General features: G+C 57.6%; 1 protein-coding gene across 2 annotated transcripts in view; it reads left to right on the top strand.

The window, feature by feature from the left end:
* The first annotated feature begins 3,849 nt into the window (after positions 1-3,849).
* Positions 3,850-21,772, top strand: part of NAV1 (neuron navigator 1) — a 59,994-nt gene continuing 42,071 nt past the window's right edge. Inside the window, exons 1-3 of one of the 2 annotated variants that reach the window (XM_054290680.1) lie at positions 3,850-4,445; positions 4,913-5,007; positions 7,102-7,818. In XM_054290680.1, coding sequence (XP_054146655.1) covers positions 3,859-4,445; positions 4,913-5,007; positions 7,102-7,818 — 1,399 coding nt within the window. In that variant the 5' untranslated portion in view covers positions 3,850-3,858. Of the gene's footprint in view, positions 4,446-4,912; positions 5,008-6,925; positions 7,819-21,772 lie in introns of those variants that run through there. The other variant, XM_054290681.1, reaches the window with a different exon arrangement.

Raw genomic sequence — 21,772 nt, 5'->3', positions numbered from 1 at the left:
TGCTCCAGAATATCCCCTTGTGCTGAAACACCTTGTGTGTGCCTGCTGCTTTCCACTACCACGGGACCCAGTGATCCTAAGCTGGTACCCAGGGGAGTGATTGGGCCAAAAATTCACCCAGCAGTTGGAAGTCCCCACATTAAATCAGGTGCAAGTTCCCAGAGCTCACGTTACCCAGAGGGGGAGCAGCAGCCTGTTCCTGAGAGCTGTTCCTGGGCTGAAGGAGAAAGTTGTTTCCTTTTTGAGCTAATTGCAAAGGAGCTGCTGAGTGTATCTGGGTCAGGCCATGACCTGCTTTAGCCAGGCAGAGGCAGCAGGATGCCAGCATGACATAGCGTGACACAGCATGACACAGCATGACATAGGGTGACATAGGGTGACACAGCATGATGGGTGCCTGTCCTCTCTCCTGCCATCGTCATGGGGCACGTGCCAGGGACACCCAGTCCTGGATAGGGTAAAATCAGTCTGGAGGCAAAGGAGAATTCCTTGGGAACCAGGACGGACTGAATCTTTCCCAGGAATGGTTTTGGTTCATGGTGGTTGATGCTGGATGTGAAAGGGGCTTCTGGGCAAAGGCGTGGCTCCTCCTGGAGCTGCTGGGGGCAGCAGGGGCTTGGCAGGAGCTGCTTTGGTTCATCCCTTTGATGGCATCCCCGGGTGTGGGACCCCAGCATGAGGGTGCAGCTGGTGTCACAGGCTGGGGGAGCGGGGCCACATCCACATCATCCCTCGCCATCCCCCAGGAAGCCTGGGGAGGGGTCAGTAGTGCTGAACCACGCACAGTGGAGTCCTTGGAGGCACCTGAGGTGTGTGTGGTGGGAAAAGGAGTGCTCTGAGCCTGGGTCCCAGCAGGCATTGGCATCTCCTGAGAAGCCTCAGCCCTGTGAGCACAAGAGAAGGATTGATTTTCTTGTGGCCAGTGTGGCAGCTTTGGCTTCTGCTGCAGCTGTGACATCGCTGGTGGGCTCAGAGGGGGAGAAATGGAAGCTGTGTCCACAAGAGAGAAATCCAGAGTGGAAAAGCAATCTACAAAACCTGGTTACAGCCTTGATGCCACATGCCCAGGGAGCGGGCAGGGCTGGAGAAGTGCTGCATGCTGGTGGTGCTCAGTGGGTGCTGGGGAAGGTAAAGTCACAGCATCAATTTAGATAAAAATTTTGCCTCTGAGTTGATTGAGGATGAGCTTGGGACAGATTTTACGAAGTGAGGGGCAGATGATCTCCCTCTGTGTTAGGAGAAAACCCACCAGGGCCAGCTGCTGGAGCTGGAGGTGTTTGTGTGAGGGACCTCAGGGTGAAATGGGTAATTGGAACTGGTGGTTTCATCATCCTTGCACCTATGGGAAGGAAGGTTCCCTTATCCTTGGAAGTGTCCAAGGCCAGGTTGGACAGGGCTTGAAGCAACCTGGGCTAGTGGAAGGTGTCCCTGCCCTGGCATGGGGTTGGAATGAGATGATGTCTGTAAGGTCCTTTCCAGCCCAAACTGTTCTGTACTTCTGTGAAGGTCAACCTTGTTTGTGTTTGCACAAGGTGCTTTGCAGCTCAAGGCTGTGAACTGCTGTCCGCAGGCACAGCACTCTTGGGGCAGGGGCTGACTTAAAGAGAGGGGAAAAAAGTGTAGAATTGGGGTTTGTAGGTGTGGGTTGTGTGGCACAGCCTGGGAACAGACAGGGGGACAGAGGGGACCTGCTCTCTACTGATATTCACAGCTGGTTTGGGAACATTAAGCCCCCAAAACTGAGCTGGTGTCCAGCTGGGTGCTGAGCCCTGGCCTCTGCACGCTCCCAGGAGTGACCTTGGTAGGTTTGGGAAATCCCACTGGCACAGGGACAACGCTGTCTGGCTCCTGCTGCCCACATTGCAGCACCCTTGGGTGCTGTGGTTGCCCCCTGAGCTGGGTCTGTGTGCCCACAGGAGTGCAGAGCCCTGTGCTCCATCCCACCTCCCACAGTGACTCGAGGATGGATCTGGGGGTTCCAGAGCCTCCCGTGCCTGTCCCAGCACTGCCTCCCCCAGCTCTGCCGTGGCTCAGGGCCAGAGACAGCTCAGCCAGGACGTGGGGAGACATCCTCTGCATCATGCCAGTGTTTCAGAGGCTTCAGGGAGAGCAAGCCCAGGGCTGTATGTGTCAGGTTCCTCTGCCCCTTAATCAAAATTGCCCTGGAAGGAGCTCTGCAGCTGGCGCTGGAATTGGCGCTGCGATTCCTTGATCTCATCTGCTGCATCAGCCCTTCTCCCCGTGACCCACGGCTCCATGATCAAATGACCCGTCTCATGTGGGTCTGGGAAAAGGGAATTTCAGTGCTGCCTGTGGCAGGGACATGGTCATCCCAGGGTGGGGAGAATGTGGGGCATGGTTTGGTCCTTGCAGACCCCCAGAAGCCTGGGGGGAGCAGGGTTTAGGGCAGCTCAGGATGGGGAAGAGGCAGAACAGGACAGTTTGGGACATTTTTGGACTCTGTTCATGTAATACCCTCTGCTGGGGAATGCAGTGGATGCAGGGCTGAGGCTGGGCTGCTGTTCCCATCAGGGTGAAGGAGCCATCTCCCTGCACACCCAGCTGCTCTGGAGCTCTGGAGAAGCTCTGTCCTGGCTGGGTGGTTTGAAAGAGGAGGTGTGTGTGTGTGTGTGTGTGTGTGTGTAAGGCTGCATTCTCCAGCCCACCAGGGTGGCCAGCCTGGAGTTGATGGTCCCCACAGAATGCTCTGGGACCCCAAAAAGCTTCTCCTCCTCAGAGGTTTTCCTTCAAGGAGGCTGAGTGCAACCATGCTGGAGCAACCTGTGGAATGTGTGTCCTGGGAGATTTGTGGCACCTGGTGTCTGTGGGACCACAGCTCCACATCTTTCTAGAGATCATTTCTTCCTCTGGAGAAAACATTTTTCTTTGAGTTTTGATATTTTTTCCTGAAGAGCTGCAGGTGAGATGGAGCTCACCTGGGAAATTGTTCCTGGCTGGTTTCCTTGCTGAGCTCTGCTCTGCCTGCCCAAATCCTGTGGGCATGAGTGATGAGCTTCTCCCCTCACTGGGACTGTGCTGTGACATCCCTGTCACTGGTGGTGGCAAGGATGGCCCCGTTTGTGGGTGTTTTGGGTGGCATGAGACCACACCCTTATCACATAGAGAAAAGCACCAAGGCAAGGGGGGAGACACACAGGGCACTGTCTGAGGGGTGACATGAAAGTCACCATGGGGCAAGCAAGATGAGAGCAGGAGCATGGAGAGATGTGGCAGGTGGCACCATGGGGGGGGACATCAGGGCTGAGGAGGACACTCCAGTGTGGGGATGGGACTCAGACACCAATAGATGGGGTCACAGAGCTGGTCCTCCTGCCTAGAAGAGCAGGAGGTGCTCTTGGGTGACAGGAGATTGTTTCAGGTGACAAGGAGTTGGTCTTAGATGACCAGGAGATGGTTTTATGAGGCCAGGAGATGGCCTCAGGTGTCTGGGAGGTGGTCTTGGTTGATCAGGAGGTGGTTTTGGGGACCAGGAAAGAGTTTTGAGTGGCCAAGAGGGCCCCATCCTGCCTGTGGTGCAGCCCTAACTGGTGAGGGTCGGTGCCCAAATGTCCCTGCTGTAGGACCTGGGGACACAGGGGTGGGGCTGCACAGGCTCCAGGGGAGGACATCACGTAGGCCCTGGTCCTGTGACCCTGTCAGGGGACATCGTGTGTGTCCTCACTCTGGGGTGTGGGGTGCAGTGGCCTTCTCCCAGGATGGGGACAATGAGCACCCATGGCCAGTGGGAACAAAGACCAAGGTCTGGTGCAGCTGAGGGGCTGTGGGTGCCCTCTCTGAGCTGGACTGTAACAAATCCTCCTCTTCCTCCACAGCCTTGCCAGCAGCTGCCTCACCAGGATGAAGGGGACAGCCAATGTCAACTCCACCGGCCGCAGCCACTTCCAGTCTGCCATCCCAGTGCCCCGTGCCATAGCCCATGGCAAACTGCACCCCACAGCCCCCCTGAGCACCCCGGGGTCCCCTGTCCTCCACAGGGCTCCGTCCCCTCGGCCAGGGAAGTTGCCAGCCCCCAGTCCCAAGACTCTCAAGCCCAAAGCCACTGGCAAAGCTGCTGGCCATGAGCTGGCTGAGGGCAGGGAGGGAAGCCCCGGTGTCCCTGCTCAGGGTGGACAGAAAGCCCCATCAAGACCCCTGGTGTCCCCTGGGAAATGGCCAGAGGCAGTGGGCAGTGGGAGGAGAGGGGCAGGCAGGGTGGGGGAGCTCACTGAGCTGTGCAAAGCCCCCCTGGCACAGGGCAGGGCTGGGGGGCGGCTGGGAGGGTCCCCTGGGAAGGGCAGGGGAGCAGCCCCAGCAGGGACAGAGGATGAGTCTCATGGTGGCTCACAGGGGAGGGGCCCTGTGTTTGGGTCAGGGGCCATCACTTTCTCCTCAGGGCCCCCACACAGCCACCCCATCACTGCCACTGTGGCACCCTTCCAGTACCGGTGAGTCCCTGGGGATGGGGGGCACGGGATGGGGGTGCCTTGGGACATGGGGCTGTGGAGGACATGGGGACATGGGGCTGGGAGTGCCTTGGGACATGGGGCTGTGGAGGACATGGGGACATGGGGCTGGGGGTGTGTGGGACATGGGGCTGTGGGGGACATGGGGACAGGGGGAGGCAGGCAGGCCCAGCAGGGGTGGCCATGGGAAATGGTGGGGTTGGGTCAGGGGGCTCTGTGCCAAAAGGAAGGTTCCCAGTGTATTTGGGGTGCTGGGGCTCCTAAGTCACCCATGAGAGCTTGATGTAGGGCAGGGGATGGACTCATTGGGGAATAGGGTGCCCTGGGACCCCTTGCCATGAGACCAGTGTTCCCAGACCATGGCAGAGCCTACAGCTCCAGGTTCTCATCTCCTGGGGGTCCCCAGCCAGTTGTCCCTGATCACCCACCCTTACCCCCTCTGCCCACAGGCTGCAGGAGGACCGGGAGCATGAGAGGGCCGCGTCCCCAGGTGATGAGTGCTCCAGTCCTGAGAAGGGGTCTGACCCCAAGCCCAGAGGCCTGAGTGAGTCCAGAGGGGTTGGTCAGCAGCGGGGGTGTCCTGCTAGGGGGCTGCCGTGACAGGGCCAGGGGACAGAGGCTTGTGCTGGAACGGGAGCCAGGGCTAGAGGGCAGTGGGGTGTGGGGGAACCCTCACACTGGAGGCGCCCCAACTCCCCTGGGAAAGGCTCGTCTGCAGTTCCTGCATCAGGTGACCTCCGTGGCCAAATCCCTACGCTGTGAGGAGCACAGGGGACTGACCTCTCTGGGGACGGTGCCAGGACATCACCCCTGCTGGCTCCTTTCCCTCCGCAGTTTCCCGGCGAGCTCCAGGAATGACCCATTTCCAAGGAGCGGCGCGGAGGGACCGGGGGCTGCCCACACTCAGCACCGGGTCACCCCTTTCTCGAGGGCTGAATCCCAACTCCTCGCTGCACTGCCGAGGCCACCCCGGTCCCCTCTGGTGCTGGCTTTGGGGGAGATTTTGGGGAGGCGGGTCCAGGGAGGATGCTGGGGCGGCGGTTGCCAGGGCAGCGGCAGCGGAGGATGGCGGGATGCTCCAGAGATGTGCAGAGAAGGGGGAAAAGAGAGCCGGGAGCTTCACCGGGTGATTTGAAGGGACAGAAGTCGGTCAGATCCACGGTGGCTCCTGGCAGAGCCCGACTCTGACCTGGGGTCCCAGTACTTCAATCAGAGAATAATCAGCGCTGAGCCCCGATTTGGAAAGTGCTGAAGGCTCGGGAAGCGGGAGGGTGTTCCAGGAGGAAGCAGGAGGGAGCGAGCGGGGCTGGCACGCGCTCAGCGCAGCTGCCCTGCTCCTTGGGGAGCTTTTGGGACAAAGCCGAGCGGGTTCGGCCCCGGGGAAGGGGCCGGATCCTTTCCCTCCCTCCGTGCCTGCTCCAGCTTCCCCTGCCCGCGGCACCTCCCACGGCTCGGCTGGGCCCAGAGGGAACAGGGGACATTGGGAGAGCCCAAGAATCCCCTCAGCAGCCCCAAAACCACACAACACCCGCATATCTGCCCCTAACAACAGGCTCTGCACCCAACAGCCCTCCCCCGAACCCCGAGTGGCTTTGGGGTGCAGCCTGTGCACCCATCCTGCCCCAGCAGCACCTCTTAGTGAAAATCACGCTTTTTTGGGGCATCCTTTACTGTCCCAACCGGGTGGAGTTATTTTGGGACTCTTCAGCACTACCACGGACCGAGCCCGGGATCGCCAGGCCGGGGGTGGGCTGGGGGCTCGCACCACCCCCGCTGCTCCCGGTCTTATCTCGGCAGCAGTGATGGGGTCTAATGCAATATTTCCCGGCGGTTGCCATGGCAGCCCGCGTGAGGTCACCAAATAGACTTAATTCACCCCTCCCAAGGGACGGGTAATTAATGAAAAATGATGATAACCAGATCCCACTCCCCTCCTGCCCCCCGCCTTTAATTCCCTAGGATCAGTGGAGAGGCCCTGCTGGGTTTGGGGGCCACAGTGTCCCTCCCGGGATTCCTGAGGCCACCCTGGGCTCTTGCTGCACAATTTGGGGAGAAACGGGGATGTTTTGGTCCCCCTGGAAATGGGTGCGCAGTGTCTAGGTGGGTGTGGGGTCCATGGCGGGAGGGACAGGGGTGTGAGGGTCCCTTCAGCGCAGGGTGCTGGGGCGTGGGGTCCCCGCGCTGGCTCCATCCACCTCCCGCCCAGCCCCCGCACGTCCCTGCCTGCGAGGGGCCATGGTCGCGGGGCCATGGCCGGTCCCGCGCTCGCCCCTCACGCCGCCCCGAGCGCGCTCCCGGGGTACCGCGCGCTCCCTCCGCCCCGAGCCCGCCGCGCGCGGCCCCGCCCCGCCGCGCGCGCCCCCTCCCCTCCCTGCCCCCCGCGGGCGCGCGCGCCGCGCCCCGCCCCCTGGCCGCGCCAGGGGAGGGCGGGCCCTTTTTGTTCGCCCCTGACATTCCGCTGGTTCGCAGTGTCCTGCCGGCGGCGGAGCGGCGAGGTGGGGCCGTGCCGCTCGCCCCCCTCTCCCCCCACCCCAGCTCCCCGCCCGCGCCATCCCCTCCCCGCTCCGCCCCGGCCGGTGGGACGGGCGCTGACGGCGCCTCTCCCTCTGTCTCGCCCGGTGTGTCCTCGGTGCCGCAGCAACAGCAGCAGCGCCTGGCGGGTTAAATGGTTGCAGCGCGGGGATGCTGGGGAGCAACCTCAAGAGCCTTCCCGACGTGGAGCTGGGCGAGGAGGAGCGCGGCTTTCGGCGGGGCCCCGACGGCAGCACCGTGATGCCGAAGCGGGCGAAGGCGGCGGCGGCGGCGCCCGCGGGGCCGCGGGGCGCGGAGCTCCGCGTCTTCAAGGCGAGCAGCGCCGAGGGGCGGCTGCCGGCCGGCTCCAACCTGCGCAAGCAGAAGTCGCTCACCAACCTCGCCTTCCTCACCGACGCCGAGAAGAAGCGGCAGCTCTATGAGCCTCGCTGGAGCGACGACATGGCCAAGGCGGCAGCGCCGGGGGCGGCGGCGGCGGGGGGCGGCGGGCGCGGCGGCCCCCGCGGGCGGGACGCGCCCGCCATGTCGCGGAGCCTGTCCCGCTCCGAGCACTCGCTGCTGTCGCCGCGCCCCGCCGGCCCGGCCAAGCCGCCGCCCGCCGGGAAGCCGAGCCGCATCCCCCGCGGGCCCTACGCCGAGGTGAAGCCCCTCAGCAAGGCCCCCGAGGCGGGCGGCGGCGGCAAGTGCGATGACGAGTTGCTGGGCGGCAAGGCGCCGGCGGTGGCGGCGGGCACCGAGGAGAAGCCGTACCTGAAGGTGGACCCCGAGCTGGTGGTGACGGTGCTGGGCGACCTGGAGCAGCTGCTCTTCAGCCAAATGCTGGGTGAGTGCGGCCGGCGCGACCGCCGGGCTCGACGTCGAGATGGGAATGGCCAGAGGTGGCAGCTGGAGGCAGCTGGGCTCCTGGCACTCCGTGAGGACCCGCTGAGGGCGACCTCAGGGTCTTGAAGTGAAGGGAGGCTGAGGGGAAAGGAGTCATCAGCCTCGGTGTCCCCAGTCACTTAGAATCACAGAATGGTTTGGGTTGGAAGAGACATCAAAGCTCATCCTGTTCTACTCCCTGCCATGGGCAAGGACACCTTCCACTAGCCCTGGTTGTTCCCAGCCCTGTCCAACCTGGCCCTGGCCACTGCTGGGGATGGCACAGCCACAGCTTCTCTGGGGACCCTGTGCCAGAGCCTTCCCACCCTCACAGGGAGAATTTCTTCCCAATATCCCATTTACCCCTGCCCTCTGCCAGTGGAAAGCCATTCCCCCTTGTCCTGAAGTCCCACTCCAGCTCTCCTGGAGCCCCTTTGGGCACTGAAATGGGCTTTAAGGTCCCCCCAGAGCTTTCACCAGGCTGAACATCTCCAGGTCTCTCAGCCTGTCTTGAGAGCAGAGGGGGTCCAGCCCTCAGTGCATCTCCAAGCCATGCTTGAGGGAAGGTGCTGTCAGCTGCCTCTTGCCTTGGAGGAAAGGCAGTTCCTCCTCACAAGGAGCAGTGGCAGGTGGTGGTGGAGCTTGTCCTCCCTCACGTGTCTTGTCGGCCATCCCTTGTCTCAACACCCACCAAACGCGATGGAGGCTGCACAGTCGGGTGCCACAGCTGCTCCCCACCATCAGCGTGGCTCACCCTGGGGGTGACCTTGGGAAGCTGCTGCTGGAGGTGCTGTGCGAGGGGTTCATGCTGCTGCTCCATTTTGGGCAGATGCTGAGCTCCACTGAGGTCTGGGTCTCTGGCAGAGGAGGGTCTCCAAGGATGCTGCTGCAGGGTTTGTGTGAGCTGATTTCGGGCTGTGGCTGCCTGAAACCTGCTTTGCTATCCCTGTGGGTTTGATCCCGAGCTTGCTGTGTGCATTGTGTGCAGAGTGTGTTTCCATGAGAACAACGAGCACTGGCCCAGTGCTGGCTGTGCCCCGGACCTGGGGACCCAGTGCCCCATCATGGGCTGCAGTGCTGGGTCTCAGTGCAGGTGAGCCCAGCCCTTGCCATTCTCTCGTGCTGCATGCTGATCTCTAGGAATTGTGGCTGCCTCGGCAACCCTCTGTTTCCCACTGACACCTCATCTTCCCTGCATCCCCCAGCAGTGCCTGGGGTCTCGGCTGGGCAGTGACTGTGGGGGCTTGTGGCTCTGAAGAGCTGTGCTTGGTCTGGCAAACTGGCATGAGAAGGTGGCAAGGGAGCTGTGCAAACTGGCATGAGAGGGTGGCAAGGGAGCCGTGCACAGCCATCATGGTGCTCACGGTGCTCAAGCTGGCTGGCTGGAAAGCCCTGGTGCTTGGTGGTGGTGGGGGAGCAGCAGTACAGGCAGGACTGGTGTGTCCAGTGCCTTCAAGTTCCCTGCCTGGACCTCTTTTTAGGGGGTCGGGAGTTTCTCTGGTGCTTGAGCTGGCTTGAGATGCCTTGTCCTTGCTGTGTGATGAAGAGAAAGGGGAGAGATTTGCTGTGGCTGGGGCCTGAGGGAGGTGGTTTGGAGATGTGGAACGGGAGTGTGTGCTGGAACCAGACACCTGGAAAGCCACATTTGCAGATTCCACTTCCCTGCATACCCCTGGCTGCTTCAGGAGCCTTTGGGGTGTCACAGCCCCAGCTCCAGCAGGGCTCTGGCACAGCGTGCACCAGTGTGTGCTGGCACAGAGGCATGGAGCCTCCCAGAGCATTGCCCTTGGCCCCCAGCACAGGGCCAGCAGCAGTGCTGTCCTTGGCAGGGTCTGCCCTCATGCTGGGGCATCCCAGGGCTCACAAATGGAAGCCACAGGGTGAGCTCGAGGCCTGGGCAGGCAGGCTGTGGGGATGAGCAGGGGGAATGCAGGAGGTCAGGCTGGCTGTGGGGGCTCAGGCTGCCCCAGTGGTCCCACAGCTGGGTGTGCAGACATCCATCCTCAGGCCTAATGCTGCGGTGGCACCAGATGCCATGGGAGCAGGGCAGGATTGCAGGAGGATTTGTCACTTAGGGGGCTAACAGACTGCCACTCACTGATTTGGGATGCCTGGGGGAATCTCAGTGTCCCCCCATGATGCTCTGCTCTTAGGTGGGAGTTTCCTCAGCATCCCCAAGAGAAATCCTTGTGGGACTGGCCCATGTGGGAGTGACTCCCAGTTGGTGATGCTCTGGAGTACCAGAGATCCAAGAAGGATCTTGTGCACACGCTGAGGAAGATCATGGTTGCAGAAGTGCCCCCAGCAACTGATTTGGTTTCTGGGGTGTTGCCTCCACCTGCATCAGTCAGGGCTGACTTTGACCTTGGGAGGTGTTGAACATCCTTTTGGACTGCACTTAGCATCTGAAAACTTGGTCAGCCGGCCCGTGAGGCCCAAACTCTGCCAGATCTGTCCTCTGTGTATTCCCAATAATTTTCCAAGACATATGGACTGGCAGGCTTCCTGCAGGGGGGATCGAGGGCTGTGTCCAGAGTTGGATGGGGAGAGCATCTGGGGTGGACAGAGCAGGAGCTTCACCCTGCTGAAACTCCCCTTCTATGGGGTTGTACTTGCCACATTCGTGGGAGTTGTGATGTTGATTCACACCTGCTTAGCCAAGCCAGCCATGACCTGGCACACCCATGACAGCCTGTGTGGTGGGGATGCCACCAGGAGCCTGGGGTGTGGAGAGGAGGGAGCTGTGTGACAGTGGTGGTGGCACAACCACAACTCGAGGTTGTGTAGACACACGCTGAGCCTCCAGACCCCTTTGCTTGCAATCCAGGCAGATGAAGTCTTCCCCAATGGTGATGGTGCCTTCCACAACCTGGCTTCCCCAGGAAAAGGTGGTTCCTGTGGTGGAGATGGACCCAGAAGGAGTGGGATCCCAGGAGAGCTGGATTCATGAGAGTGGGCTTCACACCCTGCCAGGGTTGGTGAGGAGCACCAGGAGAGGGGCTTTCTCCTGGTTGCTACAGGAGATGCTTTGGAGGGAGGAAAGGAAGGTCTTTGCTGTTTTCATTAGTCCCTTTGGCAAACAAAACATCAGCCTGAGCTGTTTGGCAATGTCTGCTGAAGGACACCCTATCCAGAGTGGCATGGAAAGAGCCACAAGCTTGGTTTGTGCTGGGAAGAGAGAGGAAATTGAGGGGACTTCCAGCCTCTGCAGATATACATGGTTGTCCTTGAACTGCTGACCTGTGTTGAGAAGCCTGTGCAGCTTCTGAGCTCCTGGCCCTGCCAGCCACAGTGGCTTCCAGAGACCTTGTGTGTTCAGTCTCCACCTGAATTCTCATCTCTACCTCACGCTTCTCCTGCCAGAAGCATTCCCCAGCCTCTTGGCCAAAAATACAGTTTATTCAGTCATGGCCAAATGTTACCTCTCATTCGGTCACTGCTGCTGCCTCATGTGTTTGATGGCACTGAAGCCTTTGTAGCTGAACCATGTTTAAAGAGCAGCCTGCGCAAGCCGGGAGAGGTCACGGGCATGCAGCAACCACATGTGCTTTGTAGAGGCTATTTCCATCATCCAAATTACACGTTTTGCATCAACCAAAGGCTGAGGCTTCTCATCAAAACTGCCTGGCAGCTGGAGCTGCTAATTACACCAGTGCCCAGCCACAGGATGAAGGGGACAGAGGGCACATGGCCAGTGTGGTGGAAGAGCTGGCTGGGCAGAGCTCACCCTGCTCGTGTCCACGTGTGATGGACAGGGCTCATCAGGTGCAGGGGCTTTTTTGTGCAGGCTGTGCCTGTGGTGCCCGGTGTGATGGTTGCACTTACCTAGAGCTCCCCAGGGCACCTCTGAGATGCTGCAGCTGCTTTCTGCAGCCATTTCCTTGTCCATCTCTTGCTGGATGTGGTGCCTCTTAAGTGGCTGCTAATTCGCATCAACAAGTAAGTGGTCAGTGTTGTGTGGGCCAGAACCCAGGTGGACACACGTGAGGTCCCAGTGGAGATGGTGTTCCCTGAAATGCTCTCTGCAGGAGTCTGCAGCCCTGCCAAACTCTTCAGTTGCAGCTATAACCCATCTCAGTCCTGCAGCCCCCGAGTGGGCCGTGCTGCCCTTCCCCAGCAGGGATGTCCTTGCTGGGCTGTACATAGCCATGGGGAGTTGTAGCTTTGTGGGGCCAACACCCAGGCAGGGCAGAGCCCGCTGTGCTCAGGCTGGTGCTGCGTGGGCACTGGGTGCCAGCAGCCCCTCAGTGGTGGGGAGGAGAGCCAAGGGCTGGAGTGGGCAGATGGGCTCCGTGACAGGCGGGAGCTCTGTGTTGCACCTGACTGGTTTAAAAAGTGAACCACAGTGCAGAGACGACTGGCATCTGACATGTCCCATGCAAGGACATTCCTGACCCTGGTGGAGATGGGAGCCAAGTTACTCCTTTTTGATTACCATCCTTGCTGGGAAACACATTGGGTGGGATCAAAGAAGCACTTCTGCCCCATGGCATTCCTCCCTCTGCCCCACGTTGTTCCTGCTGGTTTAATTAAGCACTAATGTGCCCCTGGCAGCACTGGGCCAGGCTCCCTGGCAGGAGACCACGAGGAGGTCAGAGACCAAGTAGCTCTTCACAGCAATGAGAGTGGGTTATTGCCTCATAAAGTGCTGTGGCTGTCCTGATACCACTAATGATATTCCTCTCTTAAGGTCCCTGTGTGACAGCATCTGAGTGACGAGGTCATTGGGATGGGGATTTATTTCCCTTTGCCCACAGAGCTGGCCTCCTGCCTTTGGGGTAATAGTGAGGAGGAAGGGGAGTGGTACACAGTTGTATTGCTACTTCCAGCCTGCTCTCAGGAGCTGACAGCAAGTAGTAGATGTCTGCTTTCTCCAGCTGAGATGGCTGCAGTGACTGGGGAGAAGATCTGGAAATGGGATCCAAGGGCCACCCCAAAGCTTCTGCTGAAGCTGTTTGGGATGTGCTCTGTTCCCAGTGATCATGGCAGTGTGGAAAAAGGGCTGAGAAAAAAAAAATCCAGATTTGTCTTTCAGAATTTCCTATGGAAAGGTAGCAGAGCAAACGCTTGAAAACAAACATATTTGTGGATGCACTACTGAAAGAAAGTTCTCCCCAAAGAGCCTGAAAATCCCTGATTTTGCAAATGGGGCTTTCACAGTGACTGCCTATATCTCGCCCCCAAATCCAACATGTCTAAAAAGAAAATATGCAAATGAATAGAAAATTTATGGAAATTCTGGAAATGCTATTTGGGATCTGCTGATGGGATGTGACCACAGGGAGCTGGGTGATGCCTCCTCAAGGCTTTACAATCCCATGGGTGTGACTGCTGAGTGCTGCTGGGACGGACCCAGCCCAGCCATGGCTCCTGCCTGGCCCTGGTGCCTCATGAGCAGCATGCTTCTGTGTGGGGGGCACTTGGAGAATCATGGGCAATTCTGGAGACCGTCTTCCACATGCCTCTGGAGACCGTCTTCCACATGCCTCTGTTCCCTATTTTGTGTATTTGGCTGCTCATGCTGTGGCATGTATCTCTGTGCGCACAGCACTCCCTTGTCACAAGTCCCCCCACCATCACTGTCCATTTAGGTTCCCAGCTCTTTGTCTTCCTGTGCAGCTTCCCATGGTGCCAGCAAACAATGTCCCTGGTCCCTTCTACCTGCAGACCCCCCTGCCACTCTCACTTGAGCATCTGAGGACAGCCCTTGGCTGATGCTTGTGCCCATTGCATGGGGGAGGATTTGTTCCAGCTCAGCACAGAATCAGAGCCTGCACCCTCTGAGGTGTGTAAGCTGTGAGTGATGCCAGTGCCAGCCTGTTTGCCGTGGCCAGCATGTGCCTCCTGGCCTCCCTGGCTCAGCTGTGGCTGTGACAGGGCAGTGTGCTGTAGGGCTGCAGTCTTGGGATCAGCATTGCCTGGCTGTGTGCTGTCAGGTGGACCCACTGGCACATCCCCTGAATCAGTCACTTGTCTGGTCCAGAGTGTCTTTTGTGGCACTGTGCTTGTGGCTTTTGGTGCCTTGAACATACAGTCAGTGTCCTGCACACAATGTGCATGTGTGGTGTTCCTAGTACTGGTGACTGCAGTGTCCTGGGCTCTGGGTGTGTGCTGTTCCTGGTACTGGTGACAGTGGTGTCCCATGGCCATGTGTGTGCTGTTCCTGGTAGCAGTGACAGTGCTGTCCTGGGCTGTTTCAGTGACAGCTGTGCAGTGGGCTCTGGATGTTTGGTGTTCCTGGTACCAGTGACAGTGGTGTCCTGTGCTCTGTGTGTGGTGTTCCTGGTACCAGTGACAGTGGTGTCCTGTGCTTTGTGTGTGCAGTGTTCCTGGTACTGGTGGCAATGGTGAAGCTGCTGAGCCTGGATCAGCTCCCTGGGTGGAGTGGGGATGGCTGCATCCCTCTGTGGTATCTGAGTCCTTGTCCTCTCCAGGCTTCACACCTTGGCTGTGTCTCCTGCAGAGCTGTGGGGACACAGGGGAGCAGACAATGGTGCTGTTCTGCCATATCCCCCACCCTGCAGAGTCACGTCCTCCTCCAGACACACCAAGCAGCTCTCCCGGGGGAGCCAGGGAAGGGGTTGCCAGTTCCCTGCCTGGAAAGCAGCGAGCTTGGGAGGGTAGAGGATGTGTGAGGCTCACAGCTCGGCTGGGAGGCTCAGTGTTGCCTCGTGGTGGGGTGGAGGGGCAAAAGGGAGAGCAGGGCTTGCCCAGGCTGCTGCATTGCAGCTCGGAGCACGGAGCTGAGCAGGAGGGGAGCTGGGAAGGCAGGGATGCTGCAGCCGTGAAGCTGGGAAGTCAGGGGATGCTGCATTGCAGAGCTGAGATTAGAAGCTGTGCAAATGGAGATGTGCTTGTGTCAGGGTGGGTGTGACACTGAGGTGCCCAGTGCCCACTGATTTGCTGGTCCTTCCTCTAATCCAGTTCTTCCACATTTTGTTTCATGCCAGCATTTCTCTCATTCCTTGTGCTGGTATTTGTCTTGTTCAATTGAGGGCATAATGTATTTTTTATTACTTCAGGAGGAGGACTGAGATTCATCTCCCACTGAAGGACCTGCTGGAATCCACATAGGGAAGCTGAGCAGAAGCTCAGCATGTTTAGTCAGGACATTTTCCTCACTCCTGGGAGCAGCCAGGGATTGGGGAGGTGGCTCCAGAGCCTTGTGGCCCTGGCACAGCATGGCATGTAGCTCCCTGGAGGGGGGACCTGGGCAGACCTTGGGCACACACGTGCTCCCATGCTGCCCAGTGACATGCAGATGTGTCCTGCAGCTGGACATGTGCCTCCACCTCTGTGAACATGGGAGCATACCAGTGCATTGGGAGCACAGGATTTTCCACCTGGCATAGGTATCAGTGATTCTTAATCACTCCACATTGCTCTGGTGTTGTGTCAGCCTTGTTGTCTCTCTTCTTAGCAGTCCTGCTCATCCAGAGGTGGGCACTTTGCAGTCCTCCTCTGTACCTGTGAGGGTCTGGCCTCAAGCATCCCTGTGAGATTACAGAAAGATTTTATGGCAAATCCAGAAATTAGTGTCTGAAGATGTAAGGTAGGGCTGCTCTGCCTTCCCCTCAGGCTGGATCTTGCCCAGTGGGCAGGGAGGGGATGGTGAGCTGGCTAGGAGGGACCCAGGAGGCGCCTTTCAGTGGGGAACTGAAATTGAGGGTTTGAGCTGCGCTCTCGGAGCCGCGGTTCCCCAGCAGGTTGGGAGCCTGACTTGCAGCCACAGGTGACGCAGCGGGAGCGCCGGGCGCTGCGCCAGCTCCTGGGCTCACCCGCCCTCGGCTGGCTTCGGCTCTGGGATCACAACCTCCTGTGCTTGGTGAGCTGGAAGGATGGCATCAGATCCTTGCTGAAGCTGCTGGAGGTTCTGGCTGTTTTCATGTAAGCCAGAAAAACGGGCAGAGCTGTGCTGTGGGTGCTGCAGCCTGTGCTGTGTGAGCTGGAGGGAAATGATAGAACCATAGGATGGTCTGGGCTAAACCATTGGAGATCATCTTGTTCCAATCCCTGCCACAGGCCAGGACACCTTCCACTAGCCCAGGTTGCTCTAAGTCCCATCAAATGTGACCTTGAACATTTCCAGGGATGGGGCAGCCACAGCTTCTCTGGGCATCCTATGGCAGGGCCTCACCACCCTCACAGGGAAGAATTTCTTCCTGATCTTCTAGTCCACCTCTAGTCTCCATTCAATATAAAACTGTTCCCCCTAACTGCAGCATGGCAGATGGGTAGTACCATTACTTTAGCATTGGAGAAATGTAGAACCACCTTTATTTCTCATGCCAACCCTGCAGGCTTGGTGCCTGGAGAAGCTGCATATCCCACCTCTGTTCATCTTATGCAAGGTTGTGTCATCAAGAGTGACAAAGCTGGCAGTGAGACCCTGTAACCAGAGAAGCTTTTTCAAGAGCACCCAGTCATGGCCAAGCCTAGCCCTTACTGGTTCTGTTGGGAGCCCAGACTGCCTGAAGCTCACACCTCTGCTTTGTCATGGGCCTCAGGCGTCCCTGGCACTGGCACTGCCCCAGCCTGGCACTCCCAGTTCCACGAGCTGGCTTGAGGCACGTTCTGAGCTGTGGTGCAGGTACAACTCTGTTGCTGGCTATTTATAGTGTGTGAGCTTCAGCACTGCTGTGCACTGAGAATAACTCACTGAGGAGACACTTCTCAAAATCACACGTCCGTCGCCCATGCGCAGCGTCATCGTCTCAGCTTCCCACATGGCAGCTTGGGGCTTGTCTTGGTGCTGTGCCAGCCCAGTTTGATACTAAAAGGGGTTTACCCTGGTGTTTTTCTGGACTGGAGATTCAGCTAGTTAATTATGGCAGGGTTTTCTTGTCAGGACATCATCAGCTTTTGCAGGGAGTGTGGTGAGGGGCAGTTTGGGCTCTGTAAAACCCATCTCACAGAGAGCAGCCCTTTCATAGCCCAGCTGGGAGATGCAGGCACTGGCAGGGAGGGATGTGCATGGGGAATGCAGGAACCTGCTCTTCGGGCTGGAACCTGTGATGATGAAACCCATCAGCTGAATGAACCCCTCGGGCTGGAAGCGTTAGGCCTGCCGGGGTATTTCCAGTTCACTTTATCTCTGGCCTGGTGTTAAATTTCCAAGCTGATGCAAACAAGTGGAAGAGCAGATAGCGGCTAATTCGCATTGATCCCTGGATGCTGGAGCTCCCGAGGTGAGCTGGGGCTGGCAGGAAATGCGCTCTGGGCCATTCCATGGGGCCAGCACGTCCCTCCCCGGCTGTTTTGCGGTGTGCTGCCGCAGGGCACATGTGTTCAGCCTCGTGGGTGCTTGCTCCCACATCCCGAGGTTTCTCCCAGCTTTGGTGGTTCAGAGGCCTGAGGCAGCAGTGCCAGGGTGGGTACAGAGCCATGGGCTAGCCTGGCAGTGCTGAAATCAGCTAAGGCAGGGTTGTTTTGGCAGGCTCCAAGGTGGGAGCGCTGCTTTGTGGGATGGGAGACAGCAAAGTTCTCCTCATCTTAAAAGCAGGAGGGAAGGCATTTGACAGATTCTGGCTGGAAACTGGGACAGTCCAGCCCTGCCAGGGCAGGACCAACATGGAGCCAAGCATGCTGAGGCCACCAGTGGCACAGGACCCCTGGGCACCCAGCTGTGGCCTTTCACAGCCACCTTGCATTGCCCTTCACTGCACCAAGGGAGTGACGAGGAGATGGCTCCAAACCCCCAACAGGCAGTGCAGAAGCAATGGAAATAATGAAGTTCAGCTTCCTCATCTCACAGGGAGGACAGACAGATGATGTCCTGCAAACTTCTGCTGCTGTGAGCCCAGAGGAGCGTGTGCTGAATCCTGAGGAGCTGGACTTGCACTGCAGCTGAACTGTGCAGGGCTTGAGGTTTGTGCAGACTGAAGGATGGGAGGAAATTGAGTCTGGCTCTGTTTGGCTTGGTGCTTTCTGTCCTGCTGGATCAGGGCAGGGCTGCTGGAGGGAAACAGCTGTGGAGAGTCAATGGGGACAGCCCAGGGCTTTTCTCTGGGGCTGCCCCATTCCCTGGGTATGCTGAAAGGTGGCTGCCCTGCACTCCTGCTTCTCCTGAACCCCAGATTCATTAAAAAATGTAACAAAACCCTTCCAGGGAATCGGAGTCACCCTGGACAGGCTGTGCATTGCATGTCAGGGTGGGCAATGAGGAGAGGACCTGGGGGCAGAGGTGCCAGTTGGCACCTGTTGGCTCCTGGTGGTTTCTGTCCCAGACAATGTGTACATAGGCTCAGTGGGGTTAAAATCCATCCTGGCCTGGAGAAGTGTGATTGCAGGCCAAGGGGAAGTACCAGCATTTGCCTGACTCTGAGCAGGCCTGAGTCTTCTCTGCCTCGGGCTGTTCATTGCCTGGAGCTCACAGCTCATCAGTTTAAGGTCCTTTGGTAAATTCCATTTTGGTGTCTCACCCAGGGTTGTGTGAGGCTGGATTTATCACTGTCTGGACTCCTGTCTCCTACTGTGGTAGTTGGATGCATCAAAAGCTGACTGTATCCTGACCCTGTGGGGAGGAGCAGTGCCCAGGACCTACCCCAGGCCTCTTGGTCCTCAGCTCTGTGCCAGCAGTGCCATGGGCATGGCTGGGATGGGGCAGTGAGGGGCCCTGCCTTGCCTGATCCCTCACCTTTCTCCCCAGGGCTCTGCCCTGTGCCCCAGCAGTGTCAGGGATTGCTGTGAGGCCAAAGCTGGTGTCCTTCAACACTCCAGGCTGAGTGCAGCAGCTGTTTGGGGGCTGATTCACCAGCAGACCGAGACCCTCCCTCCTGACAGGCTGGATCATCTGGAGGAGGGCAGACTGTCCAGCAGCAGCACCTCCAGCCATTCATTTCCATTTCCCTGAGCCTTTTAGCTGTGTTTTTGCTGTGCTGTGCCAAACAGCGTCCCAGGACTGCTGAAGCACTAATATCCATCATCTGGCCGCAGTCTGCAGAGCACTCAGAAATTTGGTGATATTTTCAGTGAAGTTTTCCAAGCTGAGCTTATTGGCTCATGGGCATCTGCTCCCAGATGGAGAACATGTGGCTGATTTCTGCAAGGGGAGGGGAATGGCCCCACTCATAAAGCAGCAGGGGGATGAGTGAGGGAATCTCATCCTGGAGCCTGTGAGATGCTTTCAGGGCTGTGCAGAGTCAGGCCTGGAGGTTGAGCTTTTAAAGCTGCTCCTCTGAAAGCAGAATCTGCAGTGAGAGCTCACTCATCAGATATTATGGTGGGGAAAATACAGTAACCTGGAGGCAGGATTTGATCTCAGCTCAGCTGCTGTTTGTACCACTGGGCACTTCCCACCCTGTTCACTCTCAAAAATGAACAGCAGGTAAGTGGTGCAAACAGTCCCTGTGCTAAAATCAAAATGGGTGAAACTCTGGGGGTTCCTGCAAACCTCCCTGCCTGGAGCTGAGAAAGGAGCACTGGCTAAATGTAGTGGCACACGAACCCTGAGCTCCAAATAAAAAGTAAATTTACAAAGCAGCTTTTCCTGCCTCACATTCCCAGGTGGAGCAGGGTAATGTGTTTCCAAGCCCAGCTGCTCTGTGCTGCAGCAGTGACCAGTAGAGCTCTCTGCTCTGCTCCCCATTTGTCCATTGCTGCCTTCCAGGGGCAGAGGTGTGGGTTTATTTTGTGGCTGAGATTCTCATTCCCTTTGTGGGTATAAAGCAAATTGTGTTTGGTTGACATTCTCTGTAACTTCAAAGTCAAATAAAATCTGGGTTGCCAGCTTCTTTTTGTGTTTCAGGAGATGCCTGTTTTCCATCCCAAACCTTCCATGTTTTGCAGCTCAATAGCACACCCCAGACAATGGCTTTAGAAATCAGACGCCTGCATTTTGGGCCCACAGTGCTGAGGCAACGCCAAGTGGTGCATGGGGTGCCAGAATTTGTGCACATGGGGAGAGAGAAGGAGGAGGACAAAAAACTTGCTCTGATGGGATGTTTCCACAGAGATCATGGTAATGATCTTCCATTTCCATATAGCTTTTCATCCTCTGGCACAGTGTGCTCACTCGTAAGCCGATGCTGCTGCACACATCCTGTGTGGAGAGCGCAGCAGCTGTCCTCAAAAATCATGTAAGAGGGAAGCTCTGGAACAGCAGAGAGGGATCTGCCTGCGGTGAGAGTGACTGCAGGGATGCAGGAAGGATATTAGGAAGAAATGCATTACTATCAGTGTGGTCAGGCCCTGGCACAGGTTGCCCAGAGAAGCTGTGGCTGTGCCAGCCCTGGGAGTGTTCAGGGTCTGGGTGGATGGGGCTTGGAGCAGCCTGGTTGGGTAGGAGGTGTTAGGTCGAGATGGACCTTAAGGTCCCTTCCAACCTGAACTGTTCTGTGGTGATTCTGTGTCCCTGCACCACTGGCCAGGGGAGCACCCTTGCTGCTGTGCAAACACCATCTTAGTCCTTCCCCAACTCAGCATCCCCTGTGGGGTGTGCCTCACATCAGCCAGAGTCCAGCTCTGAGCTGTGCCATGGCCAGACACGAGCTGGCACTTGTCTTTGTGGAGTGAGAGCCCTGTCAGGAGCTGGGAGCAGCAGCTGGGGTTTGTGGTCAGTGCAGGCTGCGTCCCACACCAACACCCAGGGTTCTTTTCCTGCTTCATCCATCCCTTTTTCCCCTGCTTGCCATGCTAGAGGAGCTGTTAGGCCATGGAGGAGCACAGAACTCTGAGGAGGGTCAGTGAGGCCGTGTCTGCTGCTGGAGTGTGCAGGAGGTTGGTTAACATTCAGTATTCCCTTGTCCTTCCAAGTGCCTCTTGCTTTCCAAGAGCAGGGAGGTGAGTCTGGAAGCTCTTCTTCTCCCCTGTGCTGAGATGGGTTTGCAAAAGCTACAGTTTCTTCTGCCTTTTTTTTTTTTCCCACCCTCTTTTCCTGCCCAGGCATTTTTCCCTGACCTGATGAATTTTTAAACAAAAACATGGTGAGGAGAGAACAGGAGAGAGGGGAGAAAACCCAGGAGAGGATATGAGGAAAAAACTGTTTTCCAAATCAGAGTGATTGCAAGTGGAAGTGAAAGTTTAGGTTGTGTTTTTAATTTGAAAGTTCCAATGAATTTTAAGTCACTTTATTGACAGGAGAAAATACCTTTCCTAATACTCTTTTTAATAAACTCCTGTTTTACAAGTAGAAATAGTAGTAGTTGGTTGAAAAATATCATGAAATTATGGAAGTAAAAGGCAGCTGCTGTGCTCTGTAATTCCCCCTGGCTGTGCTGGGGGTCAGTGCTCCCTGGAGGTGGGGACTGAGCAGTGGGTGAGACAGACCCCCCTGCAGATGCCTCTGGATGCTTGTCTGCCTGTGCACAGGGATTGCAGGTTGATCACCCACACATGGTCACTTTGCACAGGGCAGAATGTGGGCAGGTGTGGTTCCTTGCCTGGTGGTGCAGGGCACTGAGCAGATGCGGGACTTGGGGTGCAATGGGTCAGAATTTGGTCCAAATTGGAGGCTTCCAGCTGAAGAACTGGCTGGTTAGTGCTGGAGAAAGTGGAAGAAGGCAAGAGGGAGCACAAGGATGGAGGGGAGAGGTGGAGATAGGAGGGGAGGTTGGCTCACTGAGCTAAGCATCACCAGGGAGCCCGGATCCCATCACCAGGAGGGCTTGTCCTGCTCCATAAGCCAAGCTCTGACCTGCAAAAGTCATCCGGAGAGTTTGAATCACCAATGAAGTTATGAGATCTCATGGACACCTTTTTGTGCCATGCCTTGTCCCTCCAGAAACGTCCCCCCAGCATGTCCCACTGACACCAAGGCCAGGGCCCAGCCCTGGCACCAGCCACTCTTGCTGCCTGTGTCAGGCCAGACTGGTTTCTCACAACTTTCACCTTGGCAGGTAGATTGAGTGTTGTTGGAAAACCAGCTGGTTGCTGGAAATCCACTGCTGACACACTGTGCAGAGCAGAGAGGGCTCCTT

The sequence above is a fragment of the Melozone crissalis genome, unplaced genomic scaffold (genome assembly GCF_028551555.1).
Source record: "Melozone crissalis strain CALT ecotype California unplaced genomic scaffold, PUWL_Pcris_2 ptg000086l_1, whole genome shotgun sequence".
In the NCBI taxonomy this organism is placed as follows: Eukaryota; Metazoa; Chordata; class Aves; order Passeriformes; family Passerellidae; genus Melozone; species Melozone crissalis.
The sequence above is the reverse complement of the archived record's forward strand: the minus strand, read 5'-3'. Positions and strand labels throughout refer to the sequence as shown.